The sequence below is a fragment of the Prinia subflava genome, chromosome 3 (assembly GCF_021018805.1).
Source record: "Prinia subflava isolate CZ2003 ecotype Zambia chromosome 3, Cam_Psub_1.2, whole genome shotgun sequence".
NCBI classification, from domain to species: domain Eukaryota; kingdom Metazoa; phylum Chordata; class Aves; order Passeriformes; family Cisticolidae; genus Prinia; species Prinia subflava.
The window spans coordinates 51084348-51102560 of NC_086249.1; the positions used below are offsets into that span (position 1 = coordinate 51084348).

The 18213-nt window shown below is 36.0% G+C and overlaps 1 protein-coding gene across 1 annotated transcript in view; it reads right to left on the reverse strand.

Annotated features, from left to right (window-relative positions):
• Window positions 1-18213, reverse strand: part of DIAPH3 (diaphanous related formin 3) — a 202368-nt gene that overhangs the window by 165729 nt on the left and 18426 nt on the right. The window contains exons 3-9 of the mRNA XM_063392194.1: window positions 13068-13241; window positions 9122-9226; window positions 4307-4437; window positions 2042-2116; window positions 1892-1961; window positions 1061-1197; window positions 513-618 (exon numbers count right to left, since the gene is read on the reverse strand). Of these exons, the coding sequence (XP_063248264.1) occupies window positions 513-618; window positions 1061-1197; window positions 1892-1961; window positions 2042-2116; window positions 4307-4437; window positions 9122-9226; window positions 13068-13241 (798 nt within the window). The remainder of the gene's footprint in view (window positions 1-512; window positions 619-1060; window positions 1198-1891; window positions 1962-2041; window positions 2117-4306; window positions 4438-9121; window positions 9227-13067; window positions 13242-18213) is intronic.

The following is an 18213-nucleotide window of genomic DNA, read 5'->3' on the forward strand; positions in this document are numbered from 1 at the left end:
GAAAATAAGGTGAAAGTTTTCTTTCCTCAGATCCTCTGAATGCAATTTCATAATATCATAAAGTGAGCATGAGCAACAGACCTCCCAATGATTTAAAACATTTATTATAAAATGCAGTTTTCTAAAAACTTACTTTTCCACTATTAATTATCTTCAAGTTCAACAAATATTGCGAGAAGTGATGATCTTTTTGCACCCAAACATATGATTTATCCTTTATTTTAAATATATACTGTCTTTTAACTCACAAAGGTAAGATCTCAGTGAATAGAAATCAACAAATTGACTTGCAACACCCCTGTGTTTCCAGGCTGTATCTTCCATGCCACATCTTAAAAGAGGAAATTATAAACAATATTCCAAAATTTGACCCCAATTTGAAACAGTAGTCCTACTCCTTTTTATTGTAATAAAAGTAAAAATAAAATCACATATATCTGGACTGGTTCAGTCCAGAAAAATATGTGATTTTATTTTTACTTGTTGCAGTGGTTTAAAAAATAATAACTTACTTGCAGCTGAACTGAGTTATCCTGAAGACCTTCTACAATAGGAGAGAATCTATCAACATTCCTCTCCTCTGCTGCTGCTGTTACAGCTTCCAATATTTTTTCAAGGCTGTGAGAAAAGAGAATCACTTCACTCAGGAGAGATATTTAAACTTGTTAATTTGCTATCTTAAAAGCCATGTTGCCAAACTATTCACCTACCTCACTTTCTTGTAAACAAATTTAGGAGGTTTAAGCAATCTTGTTGCCTTTAGAGATCTTTCTAATCAAAAAACGACTTAATAGATTACGAGGTTTAAGAAAATTATGCTAACAAATATTAAGCAAAAGAATTGCCGCATAACTATTTCCATCTAACCGGTACATCCAGATGTAAAAAAGAAAACTCAGATATGACTACGATAAAAAAATCACACAGATATTTGGAAAACTGACAATATAATAGAGATTACTTTCAAACCTAAATTGAAAATTTTATCATTTCATGCAGATATAATGATAATTTGGGATCTTGTAAAATGATCTATTTCTTGCTTAAATGCAGTACTTACATGTTTTCCTCTCCAACAATGCACATTGCAGATAAGAGTTTAACTATATCCGTCATCATGTTAGTTTGCTTGGGATCAATTGCTTTGGCCAGCAACAAAAGGCTCCTCTCTTCTCCCAAAATTCTTTCCAACCCATACTAAACAACAGAAGAACATTTGTAAGGGGGGTGAATCCAAATGATTTTTGAGTATCTGGTAATGACACCAATGGCTCCCCTTAAGTAAGTATTTCAAATGACATTTAAGTCTGTGAAATAATCAAAAAGTTAAATGAGAGAAAAGTCCCAAATAGGTCACTTATTCTGTAGGAAGGGCATATTTCAGCATCAAAAGTTTATATTATTGTCTTGGAATGTTTCTGCAGAGAGAAAGTGGCAGACTTCTGGCAGACAGAAAGAACTTCAAACCACATATGACCAACCCAGTGCTGCCCTGAGTTTTCTTAGTTTGCTGAGCGTTCATACTAAAGTAGAAGTGTGCAGCTTCTCACACTCGTAAATGTAAACAGTAGACCGTGTTTTGTAAATACTGCCCTTGTTATAGATTCCTTCTCCAAGAGAAGGAGAAGTTGAATGACAGCCTCCTTGACCAATGTGAGTGAGAGGTGGAATAACCACCCTCCAATCCATGGTCACCTTGTGAGAAGTATATAATAAGAATAATAAACAAAGGCAGGGCTCTCCTACCTGCTGCTCTGTTTGAACCCAATGTCCTTATCTAGCTAAGCTCGCAGTGATAACCCAGCACTTCATCAAATTGCACAGACTTATCATGTACCTTATCCGATTGAACTGTAATAATTTAGTTTCTAAATTAAATAAAATCCCGTACCTTATTATTCATGAAGGCTCTCAAGCACTGTATAACTTTATGCTGACTCCTCTTCACAAGTCTATCCTGACTGAATAAATCAAAAAATTAGTGTAAATAAATGCTCTCTAAATATTAGGAAAAGCTTACAATTTTATATTAAATCCTTACTTTTTTGTCTCTACCAATCTTTCCAAAACATCCAACAGCAGTCCCAGACCTTCTCGGCCAAAGTTTTCAACCCAGCTAGAGAAAAAGAAAAAAGACATTTTAAAAATTGACATATTGAAGACTAATCAGAGTGAAAGAAAATTGTCACCCTAAACAAAAGTAGGTATAACTGGATGGTTTTAAACCCAAAATATCTCCAAGAGAACACAACAAAAAATTAAAATTTTAGCTATCAAAGGCATCTTTCTATGAGGTTAAACCGTTGGCCAGTTGTTTCTACATGAGACAGATGCTTCAGGGTCCTGTTTAGTACTGCTCAAAACCCCTTGATATCAAATATAAGTAACAGCACACTGGCAGCAGCACTGGCAATCCCTTAAATAAATTATAGGAAGAGAAAACCAGATATTTTTATATTTTTTTCTTCTAAAAGTAAATATATTAAGAAAATAGATTTTCTCTTTCTTGGATGGCTGTTTTATTCTGAAACAGATTAGGCAAATAACTGGCTGCTATTTCTGGCATATCTGGCCATATCTGTCCTGAAGATAATCCTACAAGATTCATTTCTTGGAACATTTTGTAAAAGCAGAATTATGAGCAGCCCCGTACATCCAACAGCTTGAGATGATTGACTGAAGTACTGATGCATTCTTACTGCCTTTACCTTTGCTTCCACAGGAGAACCAAAACAACTTACACTACCCAAAGAAAACACTCAGCGTTTTGTCCTTCTGACAAAATACTAAGTTATCAGTGCCTCTATTTTCAATGTATTTATTAAAAATGCCTTCTTCATGAAATTCAATCTATGTTACAACTACTACATAAAAGGAGAAGAAATAGTTGCAGATAACTAGCTATTCGTAATAATATGTACAGCTAAATCACTTGAACCACTTTTGATGAACTGTGCTGGGAACTGTGGGGTCAAAACATCTGAATTATTTACCTGAAGATTAGTGACCAAGATTGTCCCTTTAGAAGCTTTCTTTTTATAGTGACGAGAAATAAACACTGCTTTTTGCAGTAAACCATAGATTTCAATACCTGTTTCTTAGTACCTGAGGGTCAAACTACTCAGAATCACTTGATTCAGATTTTCTTTGTGAACTAAAAACATGATTTACAAGAAAGACTAATTGAAAAATCCTTCATCAGAATAACTCAGGCTACTGAGTTAAAGTGTGTTAATTTCCACATGAACCATTACATATTCTAAATAAGACAACTCAATTCAGAAACAAATTAAAAGAAGGAAAGAAGCAAATACCCATAGAAAAGACCCACATCAGCAATTCTGCCAAGCCAGATACAGAGAAAAGAAAGTTGTGCAATCTTTTTCTAACCATGTGTCAACATTTCATTTGCATTATTTTAAATTACACCCTAAACAGTTTCCCCAAATCATGTATTCAACCATTGTCATAAATGCTAACTCTAAACAAAAGGATGTAAATAGAATAGAATAGAATAGAATAGAATAGAATAGAATAGAATAGAATAGAATAGAATAGAATAGAATAGAATAGAATAGAATAGAATAGAATAGAATAGAATAGAATAGAATAGAATAGAATAGAATAGAATAGAATAGAATAGAATAGAATAGAATAGAATAGAATAGAATAGAATAGAATGAATTCGGCATTCACAAATCAAGCTGCATGGAACAAATCAAAATTAAGACTGAACAGCGATTACTGAAGAGTTAACCTTCCTTCAATAAAGCACAGGTAAACAAAGGTGTTTTCTTCTGTATAGATAAATCCTACAGGTACAGAAAAAAATACTAGAAGGCAGGAAGGAATAAAGCTTAAAGTACACTGGACAGAAGCAGCAGCACACATTTAGAAATATATATGTTTTCTGGTCAACAAACTTACACCAATGTGCCTAACTCCCATTATTGATCACCCTGACAAAAATAAGTTAGAAGATCAAAGACTTAGAAAATATTTCAAAAATAAAAATGAAAAACAACTGACCATTTAGCACTAGAAAATAAAGGGAACTGCTTCTGCACCATATTTAATTTACCTTTTCTTAGTATTGCCATGTATAGATCAGTCAACTCTATTAAAAGTAATAGACTACAGAGGATACGTAATCAATGAAAAAGAAGGAAGTTACAATCTTTCACTAATGCATACATACTCATTAACTGGAAAACCTTGAAACATGTACATCTACATATCCATTAATTTTAATCCATTAAGAAATTAGAATATGATTAATCTCTTCAATATGTGCTAATGATGTTACCTGACAGGATTACTAGTCAAGGACACACGGAGAGATTCTAAGCAAGTGACTAGTCTTTCATCCGTTGACCCAGATTTTAAATCCTGAATAAATTCTTGGGGAGAAATCTTCCTACTGTTCTTGAGACTTCCCTGAAACACAGAAAATATGGTTGTTTTTTATTTGGTGCATATAGAACTTAAATAATTAATGGTTAAGCTTCGTTTCTGTTCCTTGAAAAATATATAATGTAGATCTGTAAACCTGTAACTGACTAAATTTGGTCATCTTATTAACAAATTTATTTATATTATTATATAACAAATAATATATTATTTATACAGAGCAAAGAAGCAGCAAACCAGAACACTCAGTGTGTTACTGCAGTGACTTCTGCTCTCGCAGAAGTAGACATTCTTGTAGACATCAAAATACAAGTAGTCTAGTCCACCTAATATGCACTTCACATGAAGTTGTGAGACATCTGGAGAATTCTGTCCAGCTCCTGACTCCCCAACATAGAGACATAGACATACTGGAATGAGTCAGAAAGGGCTGTGGACATAATTACAAGAGAATCTGTAGTACATAGTGAGGCTGACAGAACTGAGATTGTTTAGCCCCAAGAAGAGAAGGCTCAAAGGAACCCTATCAGGGAAAGGACAAGAAGAACAAACTGCAATACAGGAAATTGGTCAAACATAAGAAAAACTTCCTCCTCCCTCTGTTTTCTTAGGCATGAGGCTGGTCAAGCATGGGAACAGGTATCTCAGGCACACTGTGTAGTTTCTCCTATCAGAGACAGTAAAATTGGAATAGATAAAAAAGTTGGATGCAACTATCTCCAGAGGTCTCTTCCAGTCTAATTCTATTCCATGACTCTGTGACAACAGAACATTGGGGGCTACAATAGTTTCCACTCCAACTATATTTCCTCAGATTTGATAACAGATGCTCCAGACACCAACAAAAAAACCAAAATAAAACAAACAAACAAACACACAACCCACAAAAAACTACTGCCAGGAACCATCCTGAATATATGGCATCTCATGTTATATTTTGAAACACCATGTGTAATACATGGAATGTCATTCTGAATATACTTCTGAACTGATGGATATCCCTGCATGTATGGGGGCAACTTTCAACAGCTGTGCTTGACAAAAAAAAAGTAGATGAGACATACACCACAGGATGAGTGTTGAGATGACAATGTAGAAGACAGATCTAAGAAACCCACAGAAAATTTTTAAAAATCAATAACAATAACTATTCCCCCAAACAAAAAGAAACCCAGTATTTTGAGTTCTCTTTCATTGATCTTTCCAGCTGGACTCTGCATAGATAAGAGCAGACTGACTAGAGGCAAAATGACCAAACAAACTCCCAGCAGCCTTCATGGCAAAGTATTAAACTAAATGTTTAGTTTCATAGTCTCTTACAAGAGAGTTGGAAATGTCAAAAAGTCTCAGAAATTCTGCTGGCAGCTCCTGATGTGCATACACTACTTGATAAGCACTCCTTGTATGCCTAAGCATATGGATTAATATCCTGTGTGGAGAATCTGTCATTTCCAGTGACTTCTCTCAGCAGTTCCTGCCGTAAAATTGACAAAACTGATGTAACCAAAATACTTATAAGTTGTCAGCAAAATTGCTTTCTTTTGATGCACAGTCATATGGACAGGACATACAGTTGAAATGGTTGGAAGATATTTTGGAAGGAATTTAATTTAATCAACAGCAATGTGTGCAAAGGTCACATGGGACAGGAGCCCAGCCAGACTGGAAGAATTCACTAGAATGACATTTCACAAAGTCTCATGTGACACATCTGAAAACTGTCACACACACTGAAGACTCACATCAACATCCAGAGAGTAACCAGTCATCCCCTTTCACACTCAGCTCCCCACTGGAACACTACCCTATGCAAAAGAACCAGTAAACTGTGAATGTCTGTACAACAAACTACCACAGTGATAAGTACCACTTATTCATAGTTATGCCAAAATTCTGCAGCATAATAAGAATGATACATCTGCCAGTGCTTAAATAAAATGAGAGCTGCATTTGGTACCAGTTGTGAAACAGATTATATTAGCTGTATTTCAGCATGAGAAACGCTGCTTAAGTTCAAAATGTTCAAGTTAACTGAGAAACAGGAAATATCTTGAGGCATCAGTGCCTCTAGAAAATTGCTCAACTGAAGAACAACTGGTCTGTGAGCAGATGCAGCATGAAGTCAGCATTAATTAATCCAGTTAAAACATTACAAGGGCGCAATGTGAACAACAAAAACAAAATCTTGAGATGAAAATTCACTTTAGAACCCAGTTTATGTGGTTTGAACACATAAAAGAGCAAAACCTATGGCTGGGTAACATGATAGCAATGCTACTTTATTTCTCCCTGAGTATGAACCCCATAACATGGAAATATATTTTATAAACTTTTCTTTTCTACAAGTATTACTTTGCAAAGAGGTGTGCTTTGTGATTACTGGAAAGGAGCTGTGCACTTCTAAGAAAGAGAAACCCTGACACTGAGGTCAATGATAAAGCTTTGGTTACAGTAGAGCCCACTTTGATCACCAGGGGCTGTTTCATTTTCATTGATTCATTAGAGGTGCAGTCTCTGTTCTTCATTTCAATAGTTCTCAAAATGGTAACTGCTTTAAATGAAACGGTCAGTACGGTCAGTACTCTCCATGACAGTTGTGAATGAGGATATCTTTCCCAAGGCAAAATGTCTTAGTACCCATCTCCTTAAAGTTCAAGAAGTATGAAAAGAAGTACGAACTATTGAAAGAAGTTACTCCAGTATCGCTAACAGAAGGAGAGGCCCGAGATGGGATTAGTGGCACACAGCAGTCAGGAGCTGCGTGGCATTTCAACTGTTCCAAAACAGTATGACATTTTCACAAAGTCAACGTACACCAAAATTAGCTAAGTACTCTTGGGGTGCAGTGCATTATTCTCTCTAGACTCAGAAGACACTCAGTCCAACTAACTCGAGGAATGAAAGAGCATGCCAGGAACAAAGAGTTTTCAATGGCAAGGGAAGGAATTTCCCACCTCAATAGCTCCAAAATCTGAAATGATCTGAAATGATCTGATCTGAATGATGAAATGATCTGAAATCATCTGCAGCACTACTGGATCAAAGTACTGAATCTGTGCCTGCCAGAAACAGCTTCTCCCAGTACACAACAGGTGAATGTCACTTCCAGTAAAGACACAACAGCAGGAAGAGAGTCCAGGAAAGACAGGTTTCCCTGCATGGATTGGCCTTTAGTCATCTCCCACAACAGAAAGGGGAACACATGGGCTAGCAGCACAGGAAGGGAATAGAAAGGAGAAAATGCTGTAGGGGACTTTAGGAAAATGCACAAGACAACAGTGTGTGGGAAGAAGTCACTGCCCTTGGGAAGGAAAAGACCTGTCCTCTTCAACAAAGTACCTTATACATCTGCTTTGAGCATAGTGCAAGAAGCTCCATTGCCAAAACACAAGCGCAACGACATCGAAAGAAAAAAGGAAAATTGCAAATGGCACTCAGAAAGAAGGATCAATGAGACCTACTCTGTTAAACAGGCTTCAGTTCTTTGCAAGTTTTAAGTGCCAAGAAGCAAAGACATGAAAGCCTTCCTCTTGACAAAGAGAGCCTTAACATCACCATATCAGTATGCTATGATTCGAGCAACAGATGTAAATGCAGCAACTCTGCACAGCCAGTCATATCCTATTATCACATTACTTTTTAGATCAAACAACTGAGGTCTTAAAATACATATGGAGGCTACGGATGCCAATAATATATAAACCCTCAGATACTAGTTTGGGTAGATAAATTTCAAGAATGTTGTTGGATTTACTAGTCTGAAGTTTCTTGATTTCCCATGCAATATCTCTAAAAAAGAAAAACAAGCTAGGCCTAATCTTCTAGTATTAAGGACCTGTTAAGCTATAGAAAGACTAGTAGCTTTGATGAACTCATCTTATATAAAGTAATCTTCAGGCAGTTTGGTCCTGCACTAGGCACACCTACCTTTCTAAAAGTGCTAAAGCATTACAGTAACAATATATGTCATTTGAACTAGGCAGTAAGTTAAATATCTCAGTTAAATTACTATATTTAATGTTTTAATTTCTTAGTATTTAGTTATAATTACATACAGGCAATTTTTACTAGTATATCTAGTTACATGCAGCAGTGAGAGTCAAAGATTCAAACATATGAATTCTAAAACAATCAGAAGGATTGAGGACAAGATTAGCTATGCAGCATTTAGTATGGGAATCAGTTCCCACTCTGCAAAAATTAAGCAGTTTTTCTTATGCAAACTGCATCCTTAATTTGACCCTTACATACAACTCCTTGCACTGCTTTAGAACAACCCATCATTATCTCTATAGATAAAAAATGGACAATAATTGATTTTGTGCACAACACTTCCATTATCAGCCATTATGTAGCATCAAACATGAATTCTAAGTCAGCCATGAAAAAGGCTCATGAGTTGAGGAATTCTTTTTAAACAATGCCAGAAAAGAAAAGGTTCACATCAAACTTTTGCAAGAAGTTTTTGCAGAATCTTTCCATCTCTATTCTTAGCCATACCTTTCCCAAAAAGAAATGCTGATTTCTGTATAGAAGACACATTTCAAGCACAGGTGACTACCTGCCACTGTATCTTGCAAAATAGTAAGATAGACACAAACATTTTTAAAGGGTACTATGAGAAACAGAAGTTAGTCAAAGGAATGTAACATTGATGCATCACTTTTTCTGTCCAACAGAAAATAATGTAAGATTTTAGTCATTTACTTACAGACTTGGAAGCAGTGCTAATATATTGCATCACCATTTCTTTTTTGGTATTAAAATCCTTTTCTCTCAGTGGCATCTTCTTGTCTTCATTTAAATTCATATCTTCCTAGAATGGGATAGGAAAAAAAAGAAAAAAGTCTTAAATGCCATACAGCAACGGAATAATTTAAATATATGAGACTGACTTAAATAAAATAAAGACACAAAAATACGAACTCATACAACTGAAAGCAATTATACAAACAACTTTTCATAAGATGTTAATCAAGACCATAAAAATCCTTATCCAGATTTCCTCTGAACTCAGACTGAAAAAAACCAGTCAACTATGCTAGGATTAAGTGCACCACAAGCATTTTTGGTACACTCTTCTTAGAAAAGACCTACAGTTTCACACACACATGCACCAAACTAGAGAAAAGGATTATTTAATACTTGCCAAAACATTCATAAATGTACTCAAACCAGTATTTTACACACTTCTAATTTCAATTTTAATTTCTAATTTCTCTTTATTCCATAATTCTCTTCCTCTATTCCCAAACGCTTCATCTTAGACAGCAGAATGTGGTTTGCACTGAAACTAGTTCACAAATTAATAATCACCTCTGCAATTAGCAAGGCCCAAATTCTTAAACATTAAATCAAAACCTTCAGCAGTAATCAAAATCCCATCATCATTAATTCACCCCAACATAAATCCAGAGGTCAAAAAGGGCAGAGAGAGACCTACACTCAAAACCACACAAGTGACACTTCTAAATGTCACTAGCATTTCTCACACAGGGAGTTCCACTGTTCCAGCCTAAAAATGCTCGGATCATTGTAATCAGTCGCACATTTGTGAGAAATGGCATTTCTCATCATGGTGTAGATTAAAGGAAAAAAAAGGAAAAAAAAAAAAAAAAAAAAAGGAAAAAAAAGGAAAAAAAAAGGAAAAAAAAGGAAAAAAAAAGGAAAAAAAAAGGAAAAAAGGGGGAAAAAAGGGGAAAAAAAGGAAAAAAAGGAAAAAAAAGGAAAAAAAAGGAAAAAAAGGAAAAAAGGAAAAAAAGGAAAAAAGGAAAAAAGGAAAAAAAAGAAAAAAGGAAAAAAGGAAAAAAGGAAAAAAAGGAAAAAAAGGAAAAAAAGGAAAAAAGGAAAAAAGGGAAAAAAAGGGAAAAAAAAGGAAAAAAAAGGAAAAAAAAGGAAAAAAAGGAAAAAAAGTTTTCAGGGACAATTAATAATTTTGTCACACACATATAAAGCCCATATAGCATTACTATGTGCATTAGCCAAGCTTCAGCAAGAATTACTGCAGTTATTTTCAGCTGAGACTCATGAGGTGAATCCCCACTACCTTTGGCAGGAGCAATACTACAAAATCAGTGAGTAACCATCTTGATATCAAAGTTATGTCACCTAGTCACAAATCAAAGACAAACAATACAGGCAATCCTTAGTTTTTATACTACACCAAAACTTAACTTTTCTTGTCTTTCAATAGCTTTTATGCTGAAGAGAATGAAGCACAGTTCCTAGAAACATTTACACCTTCATATAAATCCAAGCTTTGAGAAGTTATTGCAGAAAATCCTTGACCCCTGTCCTGCTTTCAGTTGGGATGGGGTTAATTTTGAACTTAACTTTGAACTAAAAAAAAACCTTTTCATGTTATCATGTAGCTGTTGCTAAGTTCATTGGTCTATTTAAAGTAGTTTTTTCAGATTTGCTCCTTCATGTTTTCTGAAAAATAGCTTCTAAACTTAAATAAAAGTATCTCATTTCTAAACAAAAAAACAAAAAACAAAACAAAACCAAAACAAACAAAAAACCCCACACCAAAACAAAAACAAACAAACAAACAAAATAATTAAGAAACCTGTTAACAAACTGTATTCCGTAAGCCTAGATATAACAGCAGGTTAATTTATGGGAAATATTCTGTCTGTGTGTGCAGTAAAAAGTAATTTGTTCTTGTTTTTAACAAATGAAACATCATTAAGACAATTTATACAGACTAGAGTGATACAAGATATTGCTTAGTTAATGAAATACTTCATCTCCATCCTCTATTTCTTAGACAACTGAAATATACTCTACAGGTAAGCAATACCTCTTTGGAAAATAAGAATACATTATTTCACATGCATATTTTCTTAATAGTACTAACAGAAATTAAAGGAGTTAAATGACAGTTAATTATTATCTTTAACTGGCTGGTTTTATGAGCTCTTTCATAATTTTTGCCACGAAAAGCACACAAGATGCCACTATATAAAACATTGCCATATGCATCCAGGAAAACCCCAAGTACAACGTAAGACATTCAGTAAACCCCAAGAATTTAAAACCTTCTCTATTCAGTACTAACACAGAGACTATTTTTTTCCATGCAAAATTAGTTCTAAAAGACTGGCTACAACATTCAAATTGTTCACCAATCCAACCCCCCCCAATCACTTAATTTGATCAGAACAGCAAACTAGAGGCTACAATATATAATTAGCTATGTAATCTACTGTGACTAAACTAGCTTTATTCCAGCCCATTCAAATGTGGATAATCTGAAAAATCCTTTCTGTAGCACATGTTATAGATAACACTGATAAAGTAGCTTAATACAAGTTTAAGTGCTTTGTTATTCAACGAAACTAGGAAAGCATTCAAATTATCCAGATGTCATCAGTACTCTAACATATTTTGCAAAGTAGTTTTAAAATTGGAATTAATTATTTAAGGATCCATGGATATAAGCATCTATATTTATCTAGACACGCAGTAAGTAGGTTTCTCAGGATTTATTGGAAGTTTCTGTTTATTTATGTCACAATATAACATCACAGACTATCCTACACCAGAATGTCAGTAGCATGGTAGAGAAATACAATCTACATGTAAGGAGAGTGTGGAGGGAGGCACACCTTCAAATTTTAATCAAAAGAATTCTCCCATTTCCTAACATTTCAGCAATTATCAGTTATAGTGAAATGTTTAAGAGAAGCAAGACATCAAAGTATACCAAGAAAAATGAACCATTTGGAAACAAGTAAAAATACAAAAGTTAGTAACACAGTTAATTATTCCTTTCCTTCACCAGCTTAACCATGAAAACCCTGAATATTATCCTTCTGTTATAGTTCTCAAGAGCTCTACATAAGCTTCTTCAAAACTAAGCTATCATCACTGAGTACTAGGAAGTACAAATTCCACAAAGGTATTTCTCTCATAGCACATTTCATTTTCTCCACATGCTGGTCCCTGGTCGTCCCTTCATATTTCAAGAGTTACTCGTTACCTGCTGTGAGGCAGAGAAAGAAATAATAATCTAGGCTTCATTCTCCTTGTTAATGTTCGCTTGTGCTCTTCAGATTTCAGTCATTCTTTTCTCATGGCCATTCCATGTTTAGTTTCCAATTGCCCAAAATGTCATCATCACGACAAAAAGCTCAACCTACTGAGGTGCTACCAATGCCACATGATCTTTGTGACTGCTCTTTTGTAGTGCACTAACAATGACAGCTAAGGAAAGAAGCAAATTTGCAGACAAATGCTGCTTTGGAGGCAAGTCTCTCTTTTTGTGCAAGAGTGACATGGCATACAAATTCTAAACGAACTAAAACAGAACTAAACGTGGCTGTGACATTTGAAGGCATAAAACCTCTTTATAAAAGTTTCTTCCTTTTATCTTGAAAGGAAGAAGGATCCCCCATTTCTTGTTCCTCCTCAAAATGTGTTGCATAATCGCCCTTCTAATTTCTATTTTATATGTACTTGGACCAAAAATTTGCAAAAATAATTCCAATACTTTATTTCCTGAGAAACACCCAAAAAACCACACAATTACAACTCACAACAACTATAATATAAATAATTCAGGTAAAGATTATAACACACAGAGAAGAATACACGTCCCACTTATCACTTAGCCATGTTGTCACTCTTTAAGTAAAAGGAATTAAGACTCTTACCATCATTTTTTCAAACAGTGCTATGATTTCTCTTTCTGACAGTGGTTTTTGAGCAAAGTCCTCTGGGTCCATGGGTGTGGATGAGCAATCTGTAGAATGTGACTGCTTCATATGTGGCAGAGGAGGTCTTTCTTTTTTACTTCTTGGAATTCTTATACTGGCAAATCTATCCAACTGAAAACACAGAAGGTAAACATATCACATACTGCTTCCATTCTGTGTAACCCTAATTAAGATGGGTGTTCTTGGAAGTTAAACAGCCCTTTTTTCCTGTGGTAGCTTACCTGTTATTTAACTGCCTTATTCTAAAGGCTTTTCCTAAAGATACATATGATGGTCTGCTGCCTAGCACTGGAGTTAACCGACCAGAATCCCATTACATTAGAAAGAAATCATGCAGAACATCAGAATTTTACAGAAAGTTTGGAGGAACAGATATCTACAAAACCAATTTATGAAGAATTCTTTCCAAGCGTTGCATGTAGAGTATGAGAAAGCAGGTTTATTTACCAAAAGCATAGTTTTAAAGTGGTTTTAGTTACACAGAAACAGCTATACTCATAACATGGCTACAGAATAAATAGACATGCAAAGAAAGTACTTTTTACTGAAAGCCAAGTAAGCATAACTAAGACACGGTTTTATTTATTTTCTTTCCATTTCTATTTCTTTTTGCATCATGTAATACAAAATTTTGTGCCTTTGTTCCAATTATTTAGAAATTCATTTTGGAGAAACTATTGACTCCTGTATTAAAGTTACATAGAGTACATATCTATGATTTCATGAATGATCCTTATGACTAATCCTCAGCACATATCAATCGCTCTGGCTTTATTAAGAGCCTTTCAAGAGACAAGACCCTTCTTTAGAAAAGTGGTTTTGGTTGTGGGATTTTTAACTGGTTAGATATTTATCAACTTTTTGATCAAGAGTTACTAAGTGAAACTACTCATTTTCAGTGCTAGAGCGTGTGTGTTTTAAGGTACATGGGCAAGGACCTACAGAAGCCAAAAGCAGCTGACACATAATGAGATGTGCTACATTATCATCTTTGTAGCACCCTTTTGAACAGATATGAACAGCAACATCACACTTGTCAACACAAAAGAAAGTTACAGAAACGTTTGATGCATAAGAGATATTGGACAAGATTTCAACCATACCAACAGACTTCTGTCTTGGAATGCTATGCAAAAATATTCTGAGACTTCAATATATCTTTAAGATAAGTATCTTGAAACAAGTACATCAGTTACCAAACTAAATGACAAGTAAAATTATTATAGCATCTGTGGAATTAAGATCAGAGAGAGTAAAGAAAATCAGAAGCAAAGATTGGGTACAAGTGTTCCACTCTAGTCAGAACAAGAATTGACTATCAGACATCCATGAAGAGAGGTTTAGAGGAAAAATATAAAGACTTCAATTCTTCCTGTTCAAAATTGAAAAGAAACAGTTTTTGGAACATAGAAATAGATTGTAAGCTACTCACAGATGGTTGTAGAACATGCAAAAGCAGAAAATTATTATAGCATAAATATAAAAGAGCTCAGCATGGATGATGGGGCCCTTCTGTGTCACATCAAACCAGCAGGCAATGAGGAAGAGCATACTCTACAGAAATAATTACATAGGAAAGACCCAGGAAGACAAAGAATGCAACAAAAGCAAAAGGGAGAATAACATCACTGGAAGTGAAGTAGTAGTCATCAGTGGCAAAAACCACCTTACATCTTGACTAGAAAGCAATTTCCCTTCCTGCTTTTAAAATCAGAAGTCTATGGTAAGCATGGGGGGATGAAGTCAGACTTCAAACTGAAGTGACTAGACTGGAATTGTAAAAAAAAAAAATCCTATTATATGAGACTTATCTTTTCAAGCAATGTCTTTCACAGAGCACTGATGAAAGGCAGCATGCCTGCTCCAAAGAATGAGTCAGCCAGTAGTTTCTCCATGCCCCCACATCTTCACTATAAAGTGCATAACCTAAGATACAAGTCATTGTATTTGCAGATGGTTCACTTGCAGACTTGAAACAGGTGAAGAGGGAAGACACTTGGGCTGAAATAAAGGATTTCAGCCCATGAATCAGTGAACAGAGAACAAACTAGGTTTAAGACAGCTGTGCCCTAAATTCCTTTTCCAGTATCTCCTGAAAAATCTCAGTCCCTTCTTTATAGTCTGTGCTCCCCAAGTGTCTCTTCTTCCTTCTCCTGCTCCACACAGCAGCAGCTACAGCAGTTCTGGCCAGGTAGAACCACCATGAAATACCCCATCCAGTCCCAGAGGTCCACTAGAAACAGACAGCCCTTATTCAGGGAGAAGAGCCTATTCCTCCTTGAAAAGAGATGTTTCACTTGTTATCATTTTTAGTTTATGTTTTGGTTTTAAGCTTCTCTTGAATATATAGTAGATGTTTTGCATCATTAACATTACGCTGTAATATTCGTATTCCCCATATTCACCAAATCCTATACCACTCATCCTAGAGGAGGAAAGCACATATTGGAATATATTTGATCAGGCAGAAGACATAAGACAAATTGAGACAGTAGGATTATAAGGACATTTAAACATGTGTCAAACTAATTACTTTAAATAATTTAAAACTTAAAACAAAAGAAGGTTCCCTTACATTAATAAAAGGGAGTTCACAACAGGACTTGCACAGCACTAAAATGTGGATATTCTACATATACTTCCCTTTTGAATTATACATTGATAGTGCTTCAGAAAAGTTAATACCTCTCAGTATTCCATACAGGCAAATAATTTCATGGTCCACAGAAAGCACTATACAGAAAGAATAGAAATTTCATTGCTTGGGTGTAATGAAATCTACCACTGATGCTGCTGGCGATCCAAGTGCATAGAGGAGGAAAAGGAAAAAAAAAGTGCAATAATCTTCCATGTTACACCAAACATTTTAAATCAGGCTAACCAACAGGCTATAGCTAAGCCTAGCTTTGATACAAAGTTTCCCTACAGTTTAAAGCAGGTTTGACCTTGTATCTTTTTTATTTTTTGGTATTTATTTTATCAATAGATACATATAGATGCATACAGGAACAGTGCTCTGGGACAGTAAGAATAATATCTGTATGAGCCAAAATCAAGCAACCATCAAGGATGAATGGCAAAGTTTTACTGGCTTATTTCATAGGCTATTATTCTTTGAGAGCCTGTGACATAAGAAAGTGATTCGATGGGCCTGAAAAATCCAAGCTACACAGAGATGCACAATACAAACTTTCTGGCTCTTCACACTTTTTCATCAGGCCCCTAGAAAGCAAATCTATTTGTGCTCTCATTTTGATCTTAGTGATGACTTCTTATACCATTCTCTGTAAGAAAATAGTATATTTTCTGTAAGAAAATAGCATTTTTCTTATCAACTTACACACTTGATAATGCAGGAATCAATGGATTAGTTACTGCTAGACTAATTGTTGGCACTACAGCCTATCAAGACATCACCTACTAACAGAGCTGCTATGCATGCAGGAATGAAAGGTGTTACCTCAATGCCACCCTGCTTCCCTCATCTCCCCCTTAATTAACACATCAAACCACCTATTTCTATATTAAGAAATTCCTCAAAAAATGAAATCCAGTACATGCATATATAAAACCACGTTCATTATCATTGTAAGTGATGGCCTTGGTAAGAGCACTGAAAATGGCTCTTGTGATGGCCCTGCTTCTTCATCCTCTCCACCCTCTCCAAACTCCTTGTTCTCTTTGACTGCTTTTGCTAAAGCTTTTCTGAAGGGTGACCTTCATATACATTTCTTCTGCTTGTGTACAGGGGCAAGTGACACAAGCACACATCGTTTCTCTGCTTCAGTGTTACTGTTTGTCATCAGGGTTGAACTAACCACAGTGTCTGTCACAGCAGCTGTAGCTGCTGCAGGGCCTGAATCACTGTCAGATTCAGAGACCTTCTCTCCCTCCTGAGGGCACTGGGCAGTGCTGGGCATGGCTCAGTAGGCCTGGGCCAGACCCCAGCACATTTGCAGTGGTTTGGGTCCTCCTGGGTTGCCAGGATGGCAGCGCACCTTTTCCAAGGCCAGTTTTTCTGGATTATGCACTTGCTAGGGATGAAGTGCAAACACAGACCACTGCCCTAGATACTGGACCATACAGTCCCACACACTCCTCCACTCCAGACTATCCAGTTTTTGGCCAAATGTCTGGGTGATGTTTAATTAAGAGCCTGACCTTAAACAAGATCTGAAACCATATGCAACAACATGCTGGCTCCCAGAAAAAGGATCAGGTTGGTTTCAAGGGTATTCAAAGGTTATTCAAAATCTTTAAAATTCTCAAAGGCTACTGTAATTAGCCTGGAGGAGAAAGAATGAAAGGGGGAGGGAAGAAAGATGTTGGAAGGTATTGTTACGGGTTAACGAGGATGCCTGTGCACAAAAAAACCTCAAAGAACAGTCAGAATAGCAAAGCAGTCAATTTTATTAGTCGTGTTAGCAAGAAACACATACCAACCCCTGAATGCTGGAGACGCTGCTGAGCAGGAGAAGGAGATAGAGCACAGCTCCTGGGTGAGAGCGGCAGGAGGGCAGCGCACCTTCAGGGCATGCCCTGGATGAAAACAGTGTGCATCACACTGCACTCTCCAGCCCCGGAATCACATCTTATATCTCCCCCTCAGGAGTGGCCAGTTTCAACATCATCTCACAAGGGGCCCATGCATGAGGGCCCATGACCACACCTCCATGCCAACAACAGCTTTACTGTTCCCCTTTCACAGGATGAATTCCACCGATACATAGTTTCATTACTGAAGGTTAGTCCTACCAACTAACAATAAGTTCTTCTTCTACATTATCTTGTGGAAGTGAACAATCACAGACCAAATATGTCAGGCCTTAGACCCATCTTTGGTCCCTGATACAAGTTCCCCATAGGTTGTCTTTCTGAGGACATAACTTCTGATACCTCATTGTAAAGACAGATCATTACAGAACTGTTATGGTTTAATGTAAAATATGTTACTAGAAGTACTGAACAGCCTTCTTTCTTCCACTCCCATTCTCATGAGGAGACACACACATTCACATATATATAAATACATATATATGAGCCATCAAGACACTGATGGTGATTACTAAGCACAATTGTTTAG